The following is a 19,009-nucleotide window of genomic DNA, read 5'->3' on the forward strand; positions in this document are numbered from 1 at the left end:
CAGTCCCAGCACGGAATCCAGAACGACTCACGAGCATCGAAACCCTCCATTTCACTATTTCTTTCTCGATATTCCCACAAACCCCAAGAGAAGACACAACTTTGTCCTTATCTCTTCGACTGCATCTAAAATTCTACCGATAACAAGAGTTGCGAATACAGGAAATATAAGTTTATAAATAAACTTATCAATTATTTCCAAACAGGAAGCTCCTAGTCCCCCGGTTCCGTCCTATAAAAACCGCTCGTTTTCCATAACCTCGAAGCCGAACGATGTTATGTTACCGTAAAACGTGTAAATTATTCGTGAGGGCCTGACGGAGAAAGAGGGAACGCGGCAGGAAGGGGCGCGAGGAAGAAAGAGCGGTGGAGATAGTCCCTTGGTGGCTGAATGTTGGCAGCGCTCGCGCGAGGAGCAGCCAAACCGGTCGTTGGAGTCGTCGAGACGCTGGGAGACGCTTGACCAGGCGAGGTGCATGGGTAAACAAAAGATGGTACGGTACGGCGTCGTGTAAGACCGTAGGGGCAGTCTCGACGACGCTGTCCACGCGGCGATCGATTCGCGAATCAATTATTCTCACCTGTTGCACTCTCGCGGTCACCCTTCTCCCCCCCCACTCTATGGAGAACCGAGGGAGATGTCACTCAGGTAAGCAAGATTCTATTAATAACACCTTCAACCATTTCTCCACGGCTGATCGATCCCCCTGGAAATCCACGATCAAAGAATGACAAAACTCTGCCTCGCGTAAGATTCCATTATGGGTCAGACGTGTCGTCTGTTCGGCTTCCGCGTTTTGCGGGTTTCATAATGAAAGAAAAGAAAAATGTGGAACCACTTACGAAGCATCGAGGCTTCAAGTTTAATCTGATAAAGTTACAATCATCGCGACACTGTTACATTTCTTTGATTCCGCCTGTGACACATCTACGCAGGGTTGGAATAGACGAGTCAGCGATGTTAGATGCACATGACGAATTGAAGTAGCCTTATATGCACTTCTCTTCGTTCGAGACTGTTTAGTACGTCTCCGAGCCTTTCGATAACTGCATTGTATCGGGGAATGTAGTTGTGTTAGCGATCCCGTTGTATCCTTTCACTGGGCCACGCTGTAAACTCAAGCACGTGGTACACGTGACGTGAAAAAATGATTTATCGACTGCTTTAACGACCATCGATAAGCGTTGGTATTTATCTCTGTGTGAGATCAGCGGGAAAGTGTTATCCTGCCGAGGATGATAATGAACAGTTGGATTGGAGGCGAAGCTATAATGGGGAATATTGTGTTGCAGGGCATTCATTAATGTGATATAATAATTTTGAAACTAGTCAGCAGCGATTGCACGATCGATGGCCACCAGAATCAAAATGGAACATGTACAAAGCGACATCGATCCGCAAATCGTTAATACATCGAAAGCTGCGACGCGTTTTATCGAGTGGAACGTCGATATGAACGTGACCGTGTCGAACGTGAAGAAATCGAAGGTGTTCCAAAGATCACGCGGGATCATCCTCTTCCTTTTCATGATCGCGCTGGCTGTCGTGCTGTCCCACCTCAGAAGGGAAGTGCGGGCCTTACAAGTACAGGTACGTACTCATCGAACATACCGGGTACTCGAATACACTTTTATTGGTAAAATAAAAAAACGTTGGATTGATGTACGTTCCCATACCGCTCTACATAATCGGTTTAAAAGTTACGCGCAGTGTCTCTTTTGACTTCCCAGTCGAGTGCGCCCCGCGTCATTTAAAAATAGACCGCACTGAAAATAATAAAAATTCTATCCTCCGTTTTCGATTCGCTCGTTCAAAAGAAGTTACTTATTCAACATTCGTATCGTGCATTTTGAGACACTCGGTATATTACCATTCTATTAAAGATTATATTACTGTTGCCTTGCACATCGAATTTAAGTGTCAAGCGGGCGTTGACACAGAGACTGTGTGGCGCCATTTTCAAACTTTCGACGCGCCACTTTGTTTCCATTTCCTTTTCTAAGCTCGCGAATGCTTTTAGGTGCAATCCGTGAACGTGAACTTACTGCTGCTGATGTCCAAGTACGACAGGCTGAACAGAAGCTTGAACCGAGCGTGGATGCACCGATCGGGCAAGTTCCTGGAGAAGAGGAACGTGGACGACGCGAGGCGAATCCTAGATGGAGCGTCACCGTCGGTGTTGAGAGACCTCGAGAGGCTCGACGGTACTCGTGACGCGGCCAACGGAAACTCGTACGCCTACGTGACCCCGCATTTCGGTCCAGTCGGGAGCTCGAAAGAGGATGGCAATCTGACTGCGATCTCGAAACAGTCGTTGATTAATTTGGAGGAGAACCAGAGCCTCGGCGAGATGGACGAAGCGAATTTACGAATCGAGAGAGCGATACTTACGGTAGAGAAGCAAAACGCGACTGAGAGAAGCGGCACGCGGTCGGATCAGGGCAAAGACGCTGACGACGACAATGACGGTGACTATGACGTTGACGATTTAGATATTTGGCGAGGGCCACGCTCTGGCAGGTCGAGGCGGGACGAGGGAAGAGGTAAAAAACGGGGAAAGAGCAAAAGGCAGCCCAAACGCAGTCGCAGGCGATTGGGTATCTAGTATTATTTAGTTGGCATGTGTTTCCCATTGTGAGCAGCGTCGTCACGCGCAGAAGGGGCATTCAAATTTCACCTGGGCAAAAGCTTTTATGCGGTAATGATATCAGAGATTACAATTTGCAGAATTATGTTCTAATATCAATTGAAATTACCGAATTGGAAAAGTGGCAAGATGTGCAGGTTGGATTTGAGGTCCCCTTACACGCAGAGTGGTCAGCAAAAAACGGGCACTTAATTCCTTTGCTGTTGAATCTTATCGCTTCTAAGTATTCCACGCCGAATGGATTAATACGAATCGAGGGTAACGTGTCTCGTTTCTTGTTGGGCCACCCTGTATGAGTTTGCAGGCTCAGTGACACCGATTAACCATTTGTGGAAGTTATCATGCATTTTATTATATACAGTACACTCTCGCTATGGGCTCGGAGCTAGCGGGAAGCGCTTAACGTATAGCGTCGACAATTCCGAGCTGCCGATGGCGCAAGAGACACAGCGTAGGCACGCGAAAGAGAAAGTATCATGCCTTCTCTTTTTCGTAGCTGACGGTAACTTTTTGTCGAGCCTTTCGTCCACTCGCGCTCGCTCGATCGAAGGATTCGATGAACGCTTAGCGCATAGTTGAGATGAACTCATAACGAGAGTTTACTGTAGTTGAGAAATTTAATACAGTAAAGGTTACAAACGTACTTTCTATGTTTTTCAGGACCCTTGGTGGCGACATTCGTCGGGGCGATTCCCGAACAGCACGTCACGGATACATGTACGTAACACGGAGTATAATATCCGGTTTAGCGGTAACGTAATGATTAATTTCAGTTTACATCGGGCCATGGGTGAAGAGTGCTAAAAACAATACTCAGTACAGCCTAAATAAATTCCACTTGGTGGAAGACAAAAAATCTATCGAAGTCACAACTACAGGTTTATACATGATTTCAGTGCAGGTGATGGAGCTTAAATAATATAATTTAATTTGATTCAATTTAATATTATATAATTGCAACTCGCGTATTCACGCTGTTTTGCCTTTCAGATCTTTTATTTCGGCGAGCCAACTAACTACTCCTACTGGATATTGTTGAGCTCGGAAGGCAAGTCGGCCACGCAGAAGCTCGTGAAATGTTCTACCGCGTCCTCCGTGTCGGCCACGGAAGTATCGTGCTACACGAGCGTGATCACCCCGTTGCAGAGGGGCGACAGAGTGCACATACAGCAGCAGGAGAGAAACAGGTAGGAAGCCGTTGGCCTCTTATCGATTTTCGCTCGTGTAATTTCAATGTGAAACAACTGGAACCTTTCAGATTAATAAACATGCGAGAAGGACACAGTTACGTGCAGCTGGTACTTCTCTCCAATACCCGTAAATGGCGTCAGCGATAAAGCTTACGATATAAGTAAACGGTAGAAGTTGTGCCATGAAAGATCGCAGAAGAGCGGTTCATTTCGAAGCGTTGAAAGGATCAAACGATACATTTATGTTAGTCGAACGAACCGATTAGGATTCTAGTTTTATAGTCGAGGTTCGCGAAACGAGTGATAATGAAACTCAAGGAATCATCGAGTCACGCGTACATGTACAGTCATTGTTTACATCGTCCTTTTGTGCAAAATAGTTTTCGTTCAATTCGCATCTACGGAGGCGCTGATCTCTGTTTTTGTCACGTAAGTTCCAATGTTATGTACAGTTGCATTAAAGACACATAATGAGTAAGGAGCTGTACAAAAGAATACTGCTAAGTTGTAAATAATCGGTACATATTTTTATACTTATGGTTGTTCGTAAGGGATCACAGAAATTGCATCCGGCGTCGTACGTTTAGCATTTTAGTTCGACGGCTAAACAGGAGTTACAGATGTGATGTTACGTTTTAAGAGCAGTCAGTAAGATTAGTGCACGTTACTGCGTTACTGTATTTCGATCCTAAACTAATGTTTACGTGCTGTTAAAAAAAAAATACTTTTTAAGATTATAGTAGTAAAGATTTCAAATAGACTATATTTTTCATTTTTGTACATTTTTTTTCATATTGTTTACAATGTTTATATTCAATGTTAATGTCGAACAAAATCTGAATAAACGGAGTAAAAGAGAAGCTACGCTTCGTGAGATTATACATTCTTATTACCTTCTATCACAGCTAATTACTAGACTCGTAAATTCGATGAAAATTCAGTCTCTGGGAACGTGTGTGCAAAGTACAGCGTTACTACTTTGGCGATACTTTCTCGCGATATTCCCCCGTCGGCAAGTAAAAGGCACTTGAATCCTCTTGTTGAATGCCAGTCATGTGGCAGACGTTGCTTGAATGGTAGTGACCATGTATCTCACAGGACAGTTGTTATCAGCCTATAGAAATGAATAATACCAAATTAGAGAAGAAGAGCAGACGGTACAACAGAGATAATGAGATCTTACAGATAACTTTATACCTATTGTCTAACGCGCTTATACTCGACTCAATACTTCGATCATATCGTATTTTATCGTTATTGAAAAACATTTTGTGCTCGGATTTCTTTTCGTTGGCATTCGGTACATTTCTTCCCCTCTTTCTTGCCTTACGATAAGGTCGTGATAAAATCATACATGGTTTATATGGAATACTATATACTCTTTTAAAAAAATTTCAAATAGTCTCTCTCAATTGTTACCTTCATTGTTACTATCATATATATACATATATATATATATATAATACTGCAGGTATCGCAGGTATAAAGCGGTTCAAAGTTAACGAAAGGAAGATGAATTGCTTGTCGAAGCACACCGTTTCCTTTACCTATGGGATGCGGCTATTTGTTTATCCTCAAGGCCGGTGGAAATGAAAGCGAGTATCATTTGCTCGAATCCCTAATCAAAAGCAACACGTTTTACCACGTAGCGAAACAGCCCTGTGCGTAGTTTACTTTTTAACAATCCCACTTTACACTCGATAGATGCAGGATAGATGTATTCGTTACCCTTGCTAACATTTCTTTTTGCATACATTATGATTCGATAGCTTTCTTTTCTTTATAAAAAACGGATAGATTTATATTTACTCACCTGGATATGGGTTGAGGTTTACTCGAGCATTTGTCTTTTAATATATATGAGCGTAATACATGTTAGCATAGATTGTTTTTTTTTTATATGTTAACTCTTGCGTGTCTTTCCATGATTTCTCTAGCATTTCGTTCGTTCTTTTTGTTTTTGTTTATTAAAAACGCAATTGTCTCTCCCTTTCTCTCTATCTCTCTCTCTCTCTCTCTCTCTTTATACCATGTACACAAAGCGTGACTAAATTTCTCAGATAGTAACTTGGAAAACAACAAATTTACTGATGCGCACTATTTACATCGAAAAGAATCGTGACGAAGTTTTGAATGGAAAAAAATTAGGTGCACCATAAAAAATATCAAATACTATTCGGTTATAGATGAAACTCTTGAAAAAATCAAATAAAGGATTCTAGTTAATGAAAGATACTATGATACTCTAAAAGAAGAAATATAACAGTTTTCTAGAGTTCATTTAATAGCGGTACCTGTGCCCATCGGTCAATTATAAACTCTTATTGTACAGTCGTCATTTTTTTATCTCGCATAATATTTGCATTGTTTATTCAGAATCGGTATGTCCTTGCTGGCAACGGAGGGAAGGTATTTCTCTCTCTTTCTTTCATTCTGTTCCCTAAGTATCTCAGGTTGTTGCTACGCCTGTGAAATAAACTTGGTTTTTTTGTCAAATTTTTTTATACACCTAGAACTTTCCACCAACACTGTCACACATCAACGATATCTAATTCCGAATGCAAAGTGACTATATACAAGACAAAAAAAATTATTAAATAATCTCTTCTCGTCTTTTGCTTTTTGTCGCTTCTTTTTTTTTTTTTCATTCGGCAAGTTACAAAGAAAGCTCGCTCCGCGAATAGGTCAAGTATCATTGTTTTAATAAAGGCTCATACCTACGTTAGTCACGCAAATACTCTGTGTTCTTTTAAGTTGGGATCGTTTTAGTGCACATCTGGTTTCCTACGGCAGTTGCTGGTTTTCATTCTCAGATTTCATTACGTTTCAGTCCATAATCTCTCATATGTTGAAGGTAAGGAAATAATAAATGTGAAAGATTATCGTGTTTTTGTGTTATTTTTTTTTTTACGGTTCTTTGTTTCAATGCTTGTTTTCATTTCGATCGTTACTCTATGACTTACAATGTTAAATCCATTTACTATTCACTATGCTGACGACAATGACTTTAGTACAGTTTAGATAATCGTATAGTTATTTTATATAATAAAGGGGGATATAAGATCTCACTGCTTGCCCTACGTAATAGCTTCGTACTCTAATGTACACGATTGGCTGGGACAAGTTTCTCATTAGCTGCTCGTAGAACTTTGGATGATTACACTGCTCTTCTCTTTTTTCTCTCTCTCTCTCTCTTACTCTCAATTCGATACAGATATCTATTATTGCGAGTCGCTGTTACTCCATTCTGATTGTCTCTGCCGGTGTGACATTTCTACCAAATATGCAATGCCAATTCGAGTGCCTTTCGAATTGGGTCTCTAAAATACAGCGTCGAAATGAAAAGCCTGTCACCTCTGAGCAGTGTCTACGCAGACTCTACATTAAAAAGACACGTAATGTAAATGTCGCAACGATAGGATTCTTTTATTGTATCGTGAGACTGCCAGGAATTGTTGGTCGCACTATTGACGCGCAGAAGGGCAGTATATTACGGATTAAAATCTCTTGGTTTCGTGTTGAACGTAAACGAGATAAACAACACCACAAAGTATAATTATTTCCTTGTTTTTTTTCTTCTTTTTTTTTTATATCTCTTATACAGAACGTACGACATTTTTTTTTGCTTTGTTTTCTACACCTAGTAATTCTTTAGTGATACTTGAGCTGTGTTCACAATGATCGACTGTTCAATGACTTTACAAATAGCGTAAACATCTTCGCCCTTACTATTACAATGAAGACGACATTACGATTTAATTATTAATCATTTCACAATTGTAGATCAGCTTGAGAATGACTGTACACCGAGGAAACTAAACTTAATCCTAAACGAAGTTTATCAGCCGAGACATGACAAAAGTAGGGTGCTATACTGCTAGTCAAGTATAAAACGCTCGTGTCATTTATACTTTCATTGTAATCAATCGTTCGCGCCCCACTGCGCAACAGTTTTAATGAAAGTCCTTCCATGCGCGCGACAAAGATAGGAGAAACACAAATAGAATATTCCCATTACGATCCATCATATATATCACTTTCCATTTTTCTTCTCTAATGTAAAAGTCGAGTCTCTCGATTGATTATGTACAAAATACTTGTGACTGCCGACGACAAATAACGATTTGTCCAACTTTTTCACGCGCTAGGAACGATTCTTTTCTCTCTCTCTCTCGCTCTCTCTCTCTCTCTCTCTCTCCCTCTCTCTCGCTCGAATTTGGAAAAGTTGTGTTATCTAATTATATTAAAATTAAATAGTTGAATGTGTAATTTAATAACGTCGCTGAGACTGGGCGTTTTGGTAACCAGCACTGCCACCTGCAAACAACCATAGCTCCTCCGTTCAATGACTTCGTAAGAAGAATTTTTCATTATTTGATTCTGTATTTAACTCTACACTTATATACGCACTATTAGCTGTCAAATTGGAAACTGACGAGTATGCACGTGTTTACCTCTCTCTCTTTCTTTTCCACACATTTCTGTAGTCTATCACTTTCCGCCGTTATCATGCAACTTGTTTCAGACCTACCGCAATTATCTCAAACGTATCACCGAACGAGCTACATCCCTGTCATTTCATTCGAATCATAGAACTCGCTTAACCGGAATCAAGATTTTTTTCTTTATACTCTCTGCAGTTTTTTTTTTTTCTTTTAAGGTATCGTGAAAATAAACCTACAGCTTTACTCTCCGTTTCATTTAAGTACGTCTCTGCCGTTTCTCGTGAATCGGCGAGCCGAGAATTCTCGTCTCAATTTCGTTCTCGGTTCTGCAATCGTTCTCGGTCTCTCTAATCTATGAAATATGATCGTTCTGTTTGAAACCGGCCCTAATCATTCCGCGTACGACAAGAGACTGCTTTCTAGTAGATAAAAGTACTTTTGGATTGTGACTTGTACTTACCGTAATCCTGTTTTCCGTATACACCATCTTGACTCGAGTAATCTGCAAGCAGAACGAACGGAGATTATGAGTTGCCGATGGAAGGTGATCGAAAGCGAAGGAAATATGACTCAGAGGAGAAGTATCCTCTAACATAATGGATTTAGAATTTTAATCATACGTTTACCTTGGTGAAACCGAACTTTCTACGGCATTAATAGCCTTTCGCAATATGCACAAGGTGAACTCATGATAGAGTGTCATTCAGCGGTGAAGTAAGGGCAGGAGGCAGTGCTGCAGTGCTGGTATCCCAATGATTCTTTTGCTTTTTTTTTTAGCCGTAACAATTAAAGAGCGCAACTCTTTCGAACCTCGCGGAGGTTTGAGCGATGCATTCGTAACATAAAGCGTTTCTCGTCTAAATCGATTCACATTCGAGCATTGCGCGCGGTGCAACAATTCGAAAGCATAAAGGCAGGACGTGGAGGCTCTTTATTCCCCTTTGCTCTCCCCCTTTTCTAGGCTCCTCAATAAGGACTCGAGGAGGAGATTATTAATGGTGATGTGAAATGTGGTGTCGAACGAAAGAACTAACCATAAGGTTGCGTCGAGTAACCACCTCTGTTGGTCATAGAAGTGGGATTAGAAGATTGGTCATCGTAGGGATTAGCAGGGGCATAATCTGCACCCCCACCCCCTGCTAATGCTGCCACTGCCTCCTGCTGGTAATTGGCTGCGCACGCAGTATATTACATTAATTAAATCGCCGCACTCGAGAAACCACGTTCTCCCTCCGCACCTCACGCGCAAGAGCATCAGGAATTCCTTGATCTCCTTATAGCAAAGTAATTTACAGTGATTCTAGTACAAAGCATAATCCCTCATCGCATGGCGTGTCATGCGTAACGCGAGCCAGTCTCCTTTCCCGCGCTTCCCGATCTCCACCATTCGCTGTGCAATTATTCTATCAGCCTGTACTATCGTACTATACCAACCTGATGGTGGTGCTTTGCCATAACTGTAGGGATCTCCGGTACTGAAAGCTCCTGTAGCTGGAACAGCGGGTGCTCCGCCATACCTATTATCAGCAGCTCCGGACGACGGATAGCCCTGGACAGAAATGCAACTGTTGTTTTAGGCGCGATCAAGCGACCAAATGGCTTCAAATTAAATATGTAAATTAGCTCACAGCTGTCTGGCCGTAATCTGGAGGCTGTTGGTAACTCTCGTAGCCCTGGTACGACGACTGAGTATAGTTCTGCGATCCGTAGCCACCGCCATATCCAACTGCTTGCTGCTGTGGCTGCTGTTGGCCCCCGCCGTAGGTATTGCTAGTGCCTCCACCGTACCCGCCTTGGCTGTATCACAATCTCTTATTATTATAATTTATTTAAACGGGACCAGCCGTTAGTATACAAACTGTACGGTAATAAGTATATCCGCGAGGTAATATCTAGAGACAAATTTCGTCGATGCAACAGCTCTCGGTTAATCGGTGGGAGGAATTTTATGCACAATTTCTACACATTTTATAAGTTTAAACTTCCCCTCATTCGGGGTCTCCCAAACAGAATTGTACCCGAAGACAATTACCTCGGTGGTTGAGTAGCATAGCCATTCGCAGGTTGCGAAGACGGCTGGTCGAATCTCGGTCTCTTGGAGGGCCCGCTGGAGCCGGGCGGTCCGCCTCCCCGTTTGGATGGACCACCACGACCGCTGCCCCCTCTGCCTCCGCGATCTCCGAAGCCACCCCTACCTCCTAAACCACCTCTGCTGGAGCCACCCCTAGCAATTATTTATTGCGTTAATACCATAGTCATCCTAGTAATATAATAAATGCGAAAGTGTGTTTGGATGTTTGTATGTATATTACTCAATCACATCGTAACTATACAACGGATTTTTCTGAAATTTTGTATACACGTAGTCTAGGATCGGAAATAACATATAGGATACTTTTTATCCCGATTTTTTTAACCGATCTGGATCAAATATTGCGTAATTATTCTTTAAACCCTGTAGAACATATAGGCTACCATGAAATCTAGACATCCATACCCTTCCCCCTATTTCACCCCCTTGATACTATGTGGTAATCAAAGTTTAACCCAGGCAATGCAGGGTACTTTAAGCTAGTTCGTATATAGAAGCTCAATCGCAATTAAGAGTCGTACCTGGATCCACCTCTACTGTTCCTGTCCATGCCACCTCGTCCACGGAAATTATTGCTACCTCCACGGCTGTCTCCTCTGCCAAAGTCGCCCCTGCCTCTGGCACGGAAACTGCTGCTCGCTCCACCTCTGCTGCCCCCGCGCGGAGGTCCTCCCATCCCCGGTGGGGGTGGCCCACCACCGCCAGGTCCACTGGACATTCCTGGCTCCGGTGGACCCCTGAAACGCCTAAATAGATTAGTAAAAGAGTCAAATGAGGTAATTACACAACGCCGTACGTAAATACTATATTGCATAGTACCCTGGGGGAAAATGTCCACCGCGACCGCCTCTAGGAGGCCCGCCTCTTCCCCTCATTCCAGGGGGTCCGCCTCTCATGCCACCTCCGGGTCCATTACCACGACCACCTCTCATCATGCCTCCTCTCGGAGGTCCGCCCCTATGCAGAAACCTTAAAGTTACATGTTATATACTCTTATTGGAGTGCATTGTTCTCTCAATAGAGACTTCGTACCTCCCTCTATCTCCGAAGCTGCCACGTCCCCTCATGGGACCGCCTGGGCCACCACGACCGCCACGGAATCCACCTCTGCTGGCTGGTGCCCCCTCCATTTATCGATGTACCTAGAAATCCGTGACAGGGGTAAACACAGACGTCGCGCGATCTATAGTGCTCCACATTTACTCGCGAACAAGAAGAATGCGTACAGAATGGCTTCTAAAAATTTTCGTGACAATTATAAATAACTTATCAGAGGGAAGGTGGATACTGTTTTATTAAACTATGAAAAGATTAGGAAATACGATATTCCTTCCCCACCACTGAGAACGGTTTAATTTAGAAAAGGGCTGCTCCCCGTTTCACCTCCTGCAAACATCCTATAGACGCTATCCTAAATCGTAAATCAAGCCCAGGAAGCTTTCCCCTCTTCTTATTCTCCCCGTGTATAAATTAAGAATGTTATATAAACCGCGCAACAAACCAAACGTCAGTCGCACTAGCACATCAGCAAAAACTACTTACGCTTCACTCGTCGGCAAACGCACCGTTCATGAATGAGAGACACACCAATCTTACACAAGCCAACAAAGAAAATGGACGCCGGCACCCGGAAAGAGAAGCATCGACCATCTCGCGACTTAAATTACCACACCAGCGATACCGGATATCCTCCGACTAAAGGCTTGTTTCCATGAAACCCATCAATCCCGCAGATTTCCACGCCCACGACTCGAAGATCTATAGCGTGATTTTCGGCGTGACTTTCACGCCCACGATTTGAAATTGCCAAAGAAGTATGATAACGCTGCGGGTAATTATTTCGCCGCCAGCATCGAATCGGTATTTCCGTTCCCTATCGACAGTCGAAGACCACGAGAGATTTAGGGACATTTATCGCCGTGGGCTCTCCCGTATAGGGAATAAAGATCAGCAGGATTGGCAAGAAGCGCGGCAAAACAGTTGATTGGTCGAGAGGCTGGGATTTAAATTTTGTAATCCGTTGCTTGTCTTCCGCGAGACAAAAACAGCAGTTTGTATTTCCGAAGAAAGTTGGCGGTGAATATACGTTTCTTCGAGAGTGCTTAAGCAACGTACGAGCTTGATATTGACCAGAGGCAGCTTGAGTTCACCGTTTCACGCGCCGCCGAATTACGGACGAGGGAAATAGCACGAGATGTCGAAAGACGAGAAGGAATGCATTATTCCCGACGTGATACACGATGTGAATTCGGGGAAGAGTTATATCAAGGGCCGTTTTTTTGGAAAGGTGAACGTGCTCGCTGTCGTTTTTTTTCTTCCTCGTTCGAGCTGTGCTCACCTCGAAAGCCCGATCCGAACCAAACGCGAATTTTTCTGCTGATGCTTCTTTCCTCTATGTAGAGCTTGTAGTACTTGTTGCTTCATTCATTGGAAATTGAACGGAAATTTTCTGCATAAAATATTTCACGCGAAATCTGAATTTTTTTCCCCCTTATACCGATGTTATATTCATTCGGTACTTAACATGGAATATGTGAACTCGAATTATATTAGTTCACAGCAATATGTACTCCTCCTTGGGTGTGCAATGGGTCGAAGAGTTTCTCGTCCGTGGATATACTCGGATTTCAGTCCTCTTCCGTGGACACAGACTCAATTTCCACCTGCGCTCTGTTTATAGGGAGGCTTTGCGAAATGTTACGAGATCAGAGAATCAAAGTCGCACCGTGTATACGCCGGGAAGATAGTGCCAAAGTCGCAAATTACTAAAAGCAACCACAGGGAGAAAATGACGCAAGAGATCTCCATCCACCAGACTTTGAATCATAAAAATGTAGTCGGCTTCTATGGGTTCTTCGATGATCCGCAGAACGTGTATATTATCCTTGAATTGTGCCGCAAAAGGGTAAACAGGTTTTATGATACGTCAAACTCCTGTAAAAGCGCACGCTTTGCTAAAATGGCCGTTGTACTTTCCAGTCGATGATGGAGTTGCACAAACGCAGGAAAGCATTAACGGAATGTGAGACCAGATATTACATGAAACAGATCTTGGACGGCGTGAATTACTTGCATCAGAATAAAATAATTCACAGAGATCTTAAGTTAGGTAACTTGTTCCTGAGCGACGATCTGCAAGTTAAGATCGGTGACTTCGGACTGGCCACTAGACTGGAGCACGAAGGCGAACGGAAAAAGTAATTGTACCTTCGACGCGTTTGCGCATTTAACGATTGTAATGGTTTCATGGCTTCACTCTCTGTTAACAGGACACTCTGCGGTACTCCTAACTACATAGCGCCAGAAATACTAACCAAGGCTGGCCATTCCTACGAAGTTGACATATGGAGTATCGGGTGCATCATGTATACTTTACTAGTAGGCAAACCTCCATTCGAAACGTCTAGTTTAAGGGAGACCTACGCTAGAATTAAGCAAGTCCAGTACAAGATTCCTACACACATCAATACAATCTCAATGAACATGATATCTAATATGTTGCAAGGGAATCCATCCAAACGCCCGTCCATAAGCAAATTAATCAAAGATCCATTCTTCACTTGTGGTAAAGATCGGAAAGCAATCTCCTAGCCACCGCAGCACCGTCGTTACGATATTCAACTAACGATTGCCTTGTAATCCCGCAGGTTACATGCCGATTAGTCTTCCACTTTCGTGTTTAACGATGGCACCTCGCCTGGACATGTTGGAGATGCACAATCAACGTAAACCGCTGTCGGAGATGAGCACTAACGTAGGTGGAGAGGGCCAGGACTTCATATTCCGAGTGCCTAACAGCCCAGCGCGCAAGACAAAGCCTGCGGACGCGGCGAACGAAGTTCAGAAATTGAATCTGGACATTAAGAAGATGCTTCAGACGTTAAGAGAGCAGCTGGCTGCGGTATTAAAGGCTAAGCCAAGTAGAGAGACAGCGGTGTCGGCAGGTACGATCGCCCTGGGATTGACTATTTATTATCTCGTCGCGCATGGAAATTAACGCCCGTACTAATGAAAGTTACTTTCCGACGCAGAGCACTCAAGATCCCGTCCGATTTATACGGAAACCTCAGGCACGAGTCTCATCCCTCTCCTGTTTCTCTATTCGTCCAATAACCGATCGCGCAATTAACACGTTACCGTTCTTTCCTCAATTCCTTTCCTGTAAGTAGCAAATACATAAATGTTCCAATTCTACAGATGAGATGACGGATCCCGCCGCCCAGCCTGTAATATGGATAAGCAAATGGGTGGACTATTCGGACAAGTACGGCTTCGGGTACCAGCTTTCTGACGATGGAGTGGGCGTGATGTACAACGATGGCACCCGGCTAATAATGCTCGCCAACTGTTTCAATATACACTATATCAATCGCGAGGGGAACGAGCTTTACTACACCGTCAAGGAATACCCGACCGAGTTGGAGAAAAAGATGAAGCTGATGAACTTCTTTCTGAAATACATGAAGGAACATTTGATGAAAGCTGGAAGCTCCGCGGCCGTGAAACCATGCGACGCGATGTCCAGGATACCGTACATGCACCAGTGGTTCAGAACACAGAGCGCGGTGGTCATGCAACTGACTAACGGAACGGTGCAAGTAAGTCGGGCAATTCGGTGGCTGTTTTGTACCGTGCGATTTGTATGCGTTATTCACTCGCGTCCCCTGTTTCAGATAAACTTCCAGGACCACACGAAGATCATCATGTGCCCGCTAATGGCGGCTGTCACGTATATAGACACCGAGAAGAACTTCAACACGTACAGGTTCCAAACCATCCAAGAGAACGGATGCTGCAACGGCCTGGCGAAAAATTTGGCGTACGCTTACGAGAAGCTTGTGCTGATGCTGTCGAATCCGCAGATGCGATAATCGTTACTGGGATCGTACGATCGGGAGGTGACCGTCTCTGGTGCACAGTATATTTTAGAAGTATTACACTTTTTTTCTATAAAAAAAATAAGGGTAATGTCTTTATACTTGGCGAGTAACAAATACAGGCTAATTAGTTATTCTATTTTTATTTTATTTTGTAGAGAGCATATAGAATTTTACTAGGCGTTTTTATAGTAACGGCCGAACCGAACATCTGCGAATCATGAGAGAGATTTAAGTATAACTAATTGGGGGTGTTCTGACGTTGCAGAATGACTTCTCGCGCCTCTTTTTTTCTTTTCTTTTTTAACACGGTAGACGGATTGAATTACGGTTGTAGTCCTTTTTTTGTGTAATGACTCGTACTTTGACATAATTTTATGGTTGAACAAACGTTAAATTTAAGCGATCCGCTACGATATACGTCGCTCCACGTCGATACCATGAACAACTTCGAAGAGCTCATGATATCTCTGCCATCGCGTTTCTTTGATGGAGTAGTGCAATTTAACCACCTGTCTACGTAACAACGGGCGACGTAAACTTCAGTTAATCGAGTCCTATGTTTCTTGAAATCGTCGATTCTTTATATTCGAAATTGACCGGTGATAGGTCTGCTAACGTGGCCGCGAACGACGCGCCACTGGAAACATATTAAATCCACAAATTGTTCTCTTGACTTCAGAAGAGGAAATAGATATTTCTTTTCGTAATTGTAACATTCTTGTATGGTACCTAGGTGATCGTAAAACGAGGATCCAAGTAGTACTAAGTACGTCGAGGCGCATGACAATATTTATAAGACTCGAATTCACGCTCTAAAGACTACTTTAGTAAATTACAAATCGAATTATAAACAAATGTACATACATACAAGCATCGTCTAGTGCTATATATGAGATACATCATATGAGCATTGAATGTATTGAAATAATTATAACGATAACAGTATTTTTGTAAGTAGCTTATGACATTGTTTTGAAGATGGAATAAAGTGTTTTCATTTGTAACATTCCCTTTCGCAGTCAAGCGGAATCAATGCAGTAGCTTGCAAATCATCAACGCGATCATTCTAACCGTTTGATTAGATTAGGCTTGAAATCGATTTAATTTACATAGGCGCCACAATTCTACCTTACACGAACTTTTCGTCCGAGCACGAAAAGCTGCTCCCTAAGCAAGCAGCATTTAAGGTTATGTTACACAATAGAAAAGCCCTATCCTCGGCTCATAAAAGAGAAATGTGCAGTTCCGTGCGATTGTCCAAAGACCCAGGAGATATTATCGTCTCGTACTTCGTCGATATTTTAAAAGAAAAACAAAGCAACGAACTACTAATCTACTTTCCTCTCTCATTCTCGCTCTGAACCGTACACCAACCCTAAAAAGTGCATCGATATGTAAGAAAGAGAGGTCAAAGTCAATGATGCGTCGAGTCGTGTAATGTTCGAATGAGATGGTGTTGGTGCGTCGCGAGGAGCCAGAGGAAAAGGAAGAACTGTGTTCAGTAGCGGCGCAGGCTTTGCGCCAAGCACGCGTGTCGTCCGTTCCATCGCGTCCACGTGTGTGTTAATAAGTTCGATCTCATGTGACGCGAGCACGCGTGACATACTCTCCTACAGCAAACAAACGAGCGCGGTAACTGACACAGAGAGTAAGTACAATTAAGCATTACGGAATATTCCAAGCTTAGCTGCGGTGAATCGAACTGGTTCGTGCACGTTGCCCGCTGCGCCCAAACACGCCTTTACCCCTACAGGCTCGAAATATCTACTCGACCCAATGGTTCGGTATAAACAGATCAGTGGCATGGATTCTAACAGTCACTGAGAAACGTCATAAACGTCTTCACAGAGGGACTTTTTATTGAAATAGAAGCCGTAGAATGCATCAGCGAGGTGCACAAGTTGAGAGCCATTGATCTTCCGCGAAAATATTTAACCACCTCTAAACTCTAGATATAGGTGCAATTTTATTTTCAAACGCCCACGCGATAGTAGCTATCGTTGTTAATGTTCAAGCACAGCCGATGCTCCCGTCGCTCATTTACACCAGCGCACACAGTCGTAAACATTTAAATGCATTGGCCAATGATTTACGCTTGTCAATAATTTTGCCACTTCGTCGGAGTAGTAGATTAGTCCTCTGTGGACCAGTGGTATTATTTCGAAAGTAGCCAGCGCGTTAATGATACTGTTATTCCGAAGCGTTAAGTGGAATTGAACGAGGAACGCGATGCTGTGCCACGCTGAACCGTTATGAATCACGTGTCGCGGACAATTGACCCGTTCTACATCACCTCGTCCCGATAACAATTTCGCGCGGGACATCTTTCGATGGGAAGCATTGCATTAGTCGGATGGCGCGTTACACAACTGGGAGTCCCGACCCGCGGACTATTCAATAGCCACGGCGATTAATAACGCACTGTAATTCATCGAACGTGGTATTCTTAGACGCTTGGTGGTTGGTGGAAGCTTAATATCGAAGACGCCTAGTTAAAACTGTACAGTCACTGTCGCGAGTCTCAGTCGCGAGTTCGCGCCGATCCTCCCATTTTTCAGGTTAACATCGCGCCAGTTGCATAACACGCTTCGATTGTTCTTGGGGAACCTTCGCGCTCGCTTTTGACACATTCTGGCACGGTGGAAATTCAGATTTCTGTGCGAATAGGAAACAGGCGGGAAACGTGGATCGCTTCTCTTTGTCCTATTTCCATTTCGCCACTGAATCGGAGAAATACCTTTTTCCTTCGAACGAAAGTTTTACTTCTGATAAACATCGAGTAACTCTGGGTTCTGTTGCATTATTTTGAAACGCCCCATTACGACACCCTTGCCAATTCTGAGTTCCAGATCTTTGTAAAATCGAGGGTTTTAAGTTAGAAATTTCTCTTCTATCGTTCCGAGCATAACGTTGCAAGAATTGTGGAAGATACACATGCATTCGCGCTGAACTTTCGAAAGCCGTAACTCAATACCCGTCGCTGCGTCTAATACACGTGTAATCGAGCATGCAAAGTCGCCAAAGCCTCGGGAATACGCGGCGACGGTTCGTTTATCTTCGATGTCTGTAATTTGTTTGGCGACATTGTTCCATACACATCCGGCTACGTTCGGTAAAATCAACGACTGCGCTGTCACGATCTAATTCTGCCGCTGGTTCTTAACGTTTATTCATCGTCATCGGTACTGGAAGATAGATGGCTCCCGATTCGAACTAATTAAATATAAACTTGACACGCGAGCCTGATTTTTATCTCGCGACACACATCGTATTATTAAACCGTATGAAATAACCGCTTGCGTTGGCAGCAGGGCCAAGTAAGTACACAAGTTTACAAAGCTGATAAGGGCGCAATAAACGTCACGTTGAAACGGTGAATTATTGCTGGATAATTCTCAATCTTGAGGTGCAAAGCCTCACCTGTCTGAAAGTAAACATGGAACGCTGTTGTTTCGCGTACAGTGGCGGTCGAAAGACGGTTCATACTCATAAGAGGCTTAACACTAAATTAGTACTTCCCAACCTTTTTTGAGGTGCGATCATATTATCGGAAGAAAAATACTAAATAAAATGAAGATTTATAATTTATATTTTCTACGGATTTTAGTTATTTGATTTTTTTTTATTTATTTGGTTTTGTATAGATAGAGTATATTGTATTTAGTTTTATTTTGCAATTCCATAAATATTAAAAGAAAAACTGAAAATTTTTAAAATAGGTATAAATATATTAAAGATATTTATTTTCTATTTTA

The 19,009-nt window shown here is 43.0% G+C and overlaps 4 protein-coding genes across 18 annotated transcripts in view; 3 read left to right on the forward strand and 1 right to left on the reverse strand.

Annotated features, from left to right (window-relative positions):
* LOC143369914 (uncharacterized) lies at nucleotides 1–4,697 on the forward strand. 5 transcript variants are annotated; one of them, XM_076814395.1, is made up of 7 exons: nucleotides 1–648; nucleotides 1,293–1,590; nucleotides 2,021–2,468; nucleotides 3,308–3,364; nucleotides 3,421–3,548; nucleotides 3,638–3,834; nucleotides 3,906–4,697. In XM_076814395.1, the coding sequence occupies exons 2-7, from the start codon at nucleotides 1,351–1,353 to the stop codon at nucleotides 3,982–3,984; spliced, it is 1,149 nt and encodes a 382-aa protein (XP_076670510.1). In that variant the 5' UTR covers nucleotides 1–648; nucleotides 1,293–1,350; the 3' UTR covers nucleotides 3,985–4,697. The 5 variants fall into 5 exon arrangements, with proteins under 5 accessions (XP_076670510.1, XP_076670509.1, XP_076670508.1 ...); XM_076814394.1 differs by having other exon boundaries at nucleotides 2–648; nucleotides 2,021–2,543; XM_076814393.1 differs by having other exon boundaries at nucleotides 5–648; nucleotides 1,330–1,590; nucleotides 2,021–2,597.
* Nucleotides 4,581–19,009, reverse strand: part of LOC143369916 (uncharacterized) — a 24,954-nt gene continuing 10,525 nt past the window's right edge. Inside the window, exons 1-11 of one of the 11 annotated variants that reach the window (XR_013085525.1) lie at nucleotides 11,917–12,074; nucleotides 11,407–11,516; nucleotides 11,194–11,343; nucleotides 10,896–11,120; nucleotides 10,315–10,506; nucleotides 9,911–10,079; nucleotides 9,717–9,831; nucleotides 9,317–9,454; nucleotides 8,743–8,784; nucleotides 5,651–6,303; nucleotides 4,581–4,951 (exon numbers count right to left, since the gene is read on the reverse strand). Coding sequence is in view for 9 of the 11 variants with exons in the window: in XM_076814398.1 (XP_076670513.1) it covers nucleotides 8,108–8,154; nucleotides 8,743–8,784; nucleotides 9,317–9,454; nucleotides 9,717–9,831; nucleotides 9,911–10,079; nucleotides 10,315–10,506; nucleotides 10,896–11,120; nucleotides 11,194–11,343; nucleotides 11,407–11,504 (1,176 nt within the window). In the remaining 2 variants the exon portion in view is untranslated. Of the gene's footprint in view, nucleotides 4,952–5,034; nucleotides 6,304–6,724; nucleotides 8,155–8,742; nucleotides 8,785–9,316; nucleotides 9,455–9,716; nucleotides 9,832–9,910; nucleotides 10,080–10,314; nucleotides 10,507–10,895; nucleotides 11,121–11,193; nucleotides 11,344–11,406; nucleotides 11,517–11,916; nucleotides 12,078–19,009 lie in introns of those variants that run through there. The other 10 variants (XR_013085524.1, XM_076814403.1, XM_076814401.1 and 7 more) reach the window with 10 other exon arrangements.
* Polo (Serine/threonine-protein kinase polo) lies at nucleotides 12,383–16,258 on the forward strand. Its single transcript, XM_076814380.1, has 7 exons — nucleotides 12,383–12,661; nucleotides 13,055–13,279; nucleotides 13,354–13,571; nucleotides 13,644–13,939; nucleotides 14,022–14,318; nucleotides 14,572–14,972; nucleotides 15,048–16,258. The coding sequence occupies exons 1-7, from the start codon at nucleotides 12,569–12,571 to the stop codon at nucleotides 15,243–15,245; spliced, it is 1,728 nt and encodes a 575-aa protein (XP_076670495.1). The 5' UTR covers nucleotides 12,383–12,568; the 3' UTR covers nucleotides 15,246–16,258.
* The window catches only part of LOC143369885 (ATP-binding cassette sub-family C member 4), a 12,716-nt gene continuing 10,424 nt past the window's right edge, over nucleotides 16,718–19,009 (forward strand). Inside the window, exon 1 of the mRNA XM_076814332.1 lies at nucleotides 16,718–16,902. The gene's annotated coding sequence lies outside the window, so the exon portion shown is untranslated. The remainder of the gene's footprint in view (nucleotides 16,903–19,009) is intronic.

Source organism: Andrena cerasifolii, chromosome 6 (genome assembly GCF_050908995.1).
Source record: "Andrena cerasifolii isolate SP2316 chromosome 6, iyAndCera1_principal, whole genome shotgun sequence".
NCBI classification, from domain to species: domain Eukaryota; kingdom Metazoa; phylum Arthropoda; class Insecta; order Hymenoptera; family Andrenidae; genus Andrena; species Andrena cerasifolii.

What these genes read in the sequence shown, in the direction of transcription:
- LOC143369914 (XM_076814393.1), top strand. Translation starts at nt 1,351, where the DNA reads ATGGCCACCAGAATCAAAATGGAACATGTACAAAGCGACATCGATCCG. An exon ending in ACAGCACGTCACGGATACAT is followed by an intron (nt 3,365 to 3,420) that starts GTACGTAACACG and finishes GATTAATTTCAG; the next exon opens with TTTACATCGGGCCATGGGTG. An exon ending in CAGCAGCAGGAGAGAAACAG is followed by an intron (nt 3,835 to 3,905) that starts GTAGGAAGCCGT and finishes GGAACCTTTCAG; the next exon opens with ATTAATAAACATGCGAGAAG.
- Polo (XM_076814380.1), top strand. Translation starts at nt 12,569, where the DNA reads ATGTCGAAAGACGAGAAGGAATGCATTATTCCCGACGTGATACACGAT. An exon ending in AGGGCCGTTTTTTTGGAAAG is followed by an intron (nt 12,662 to 13,054) that starts GTGAACGTGCTC and finishes CTCTGTTTATAG; the next exon opens with GGAGGCTTTGCGAAATGTTA. An exon ending in TTGAATTGTGCCGCAAAAGG is followed by an intron (nt 13,280 to 13,353) that starts GTAAACAGGTTT and finishes TGTACTTTCCAG; the next exon opens with TCGATGATGGAGTTGCACAA.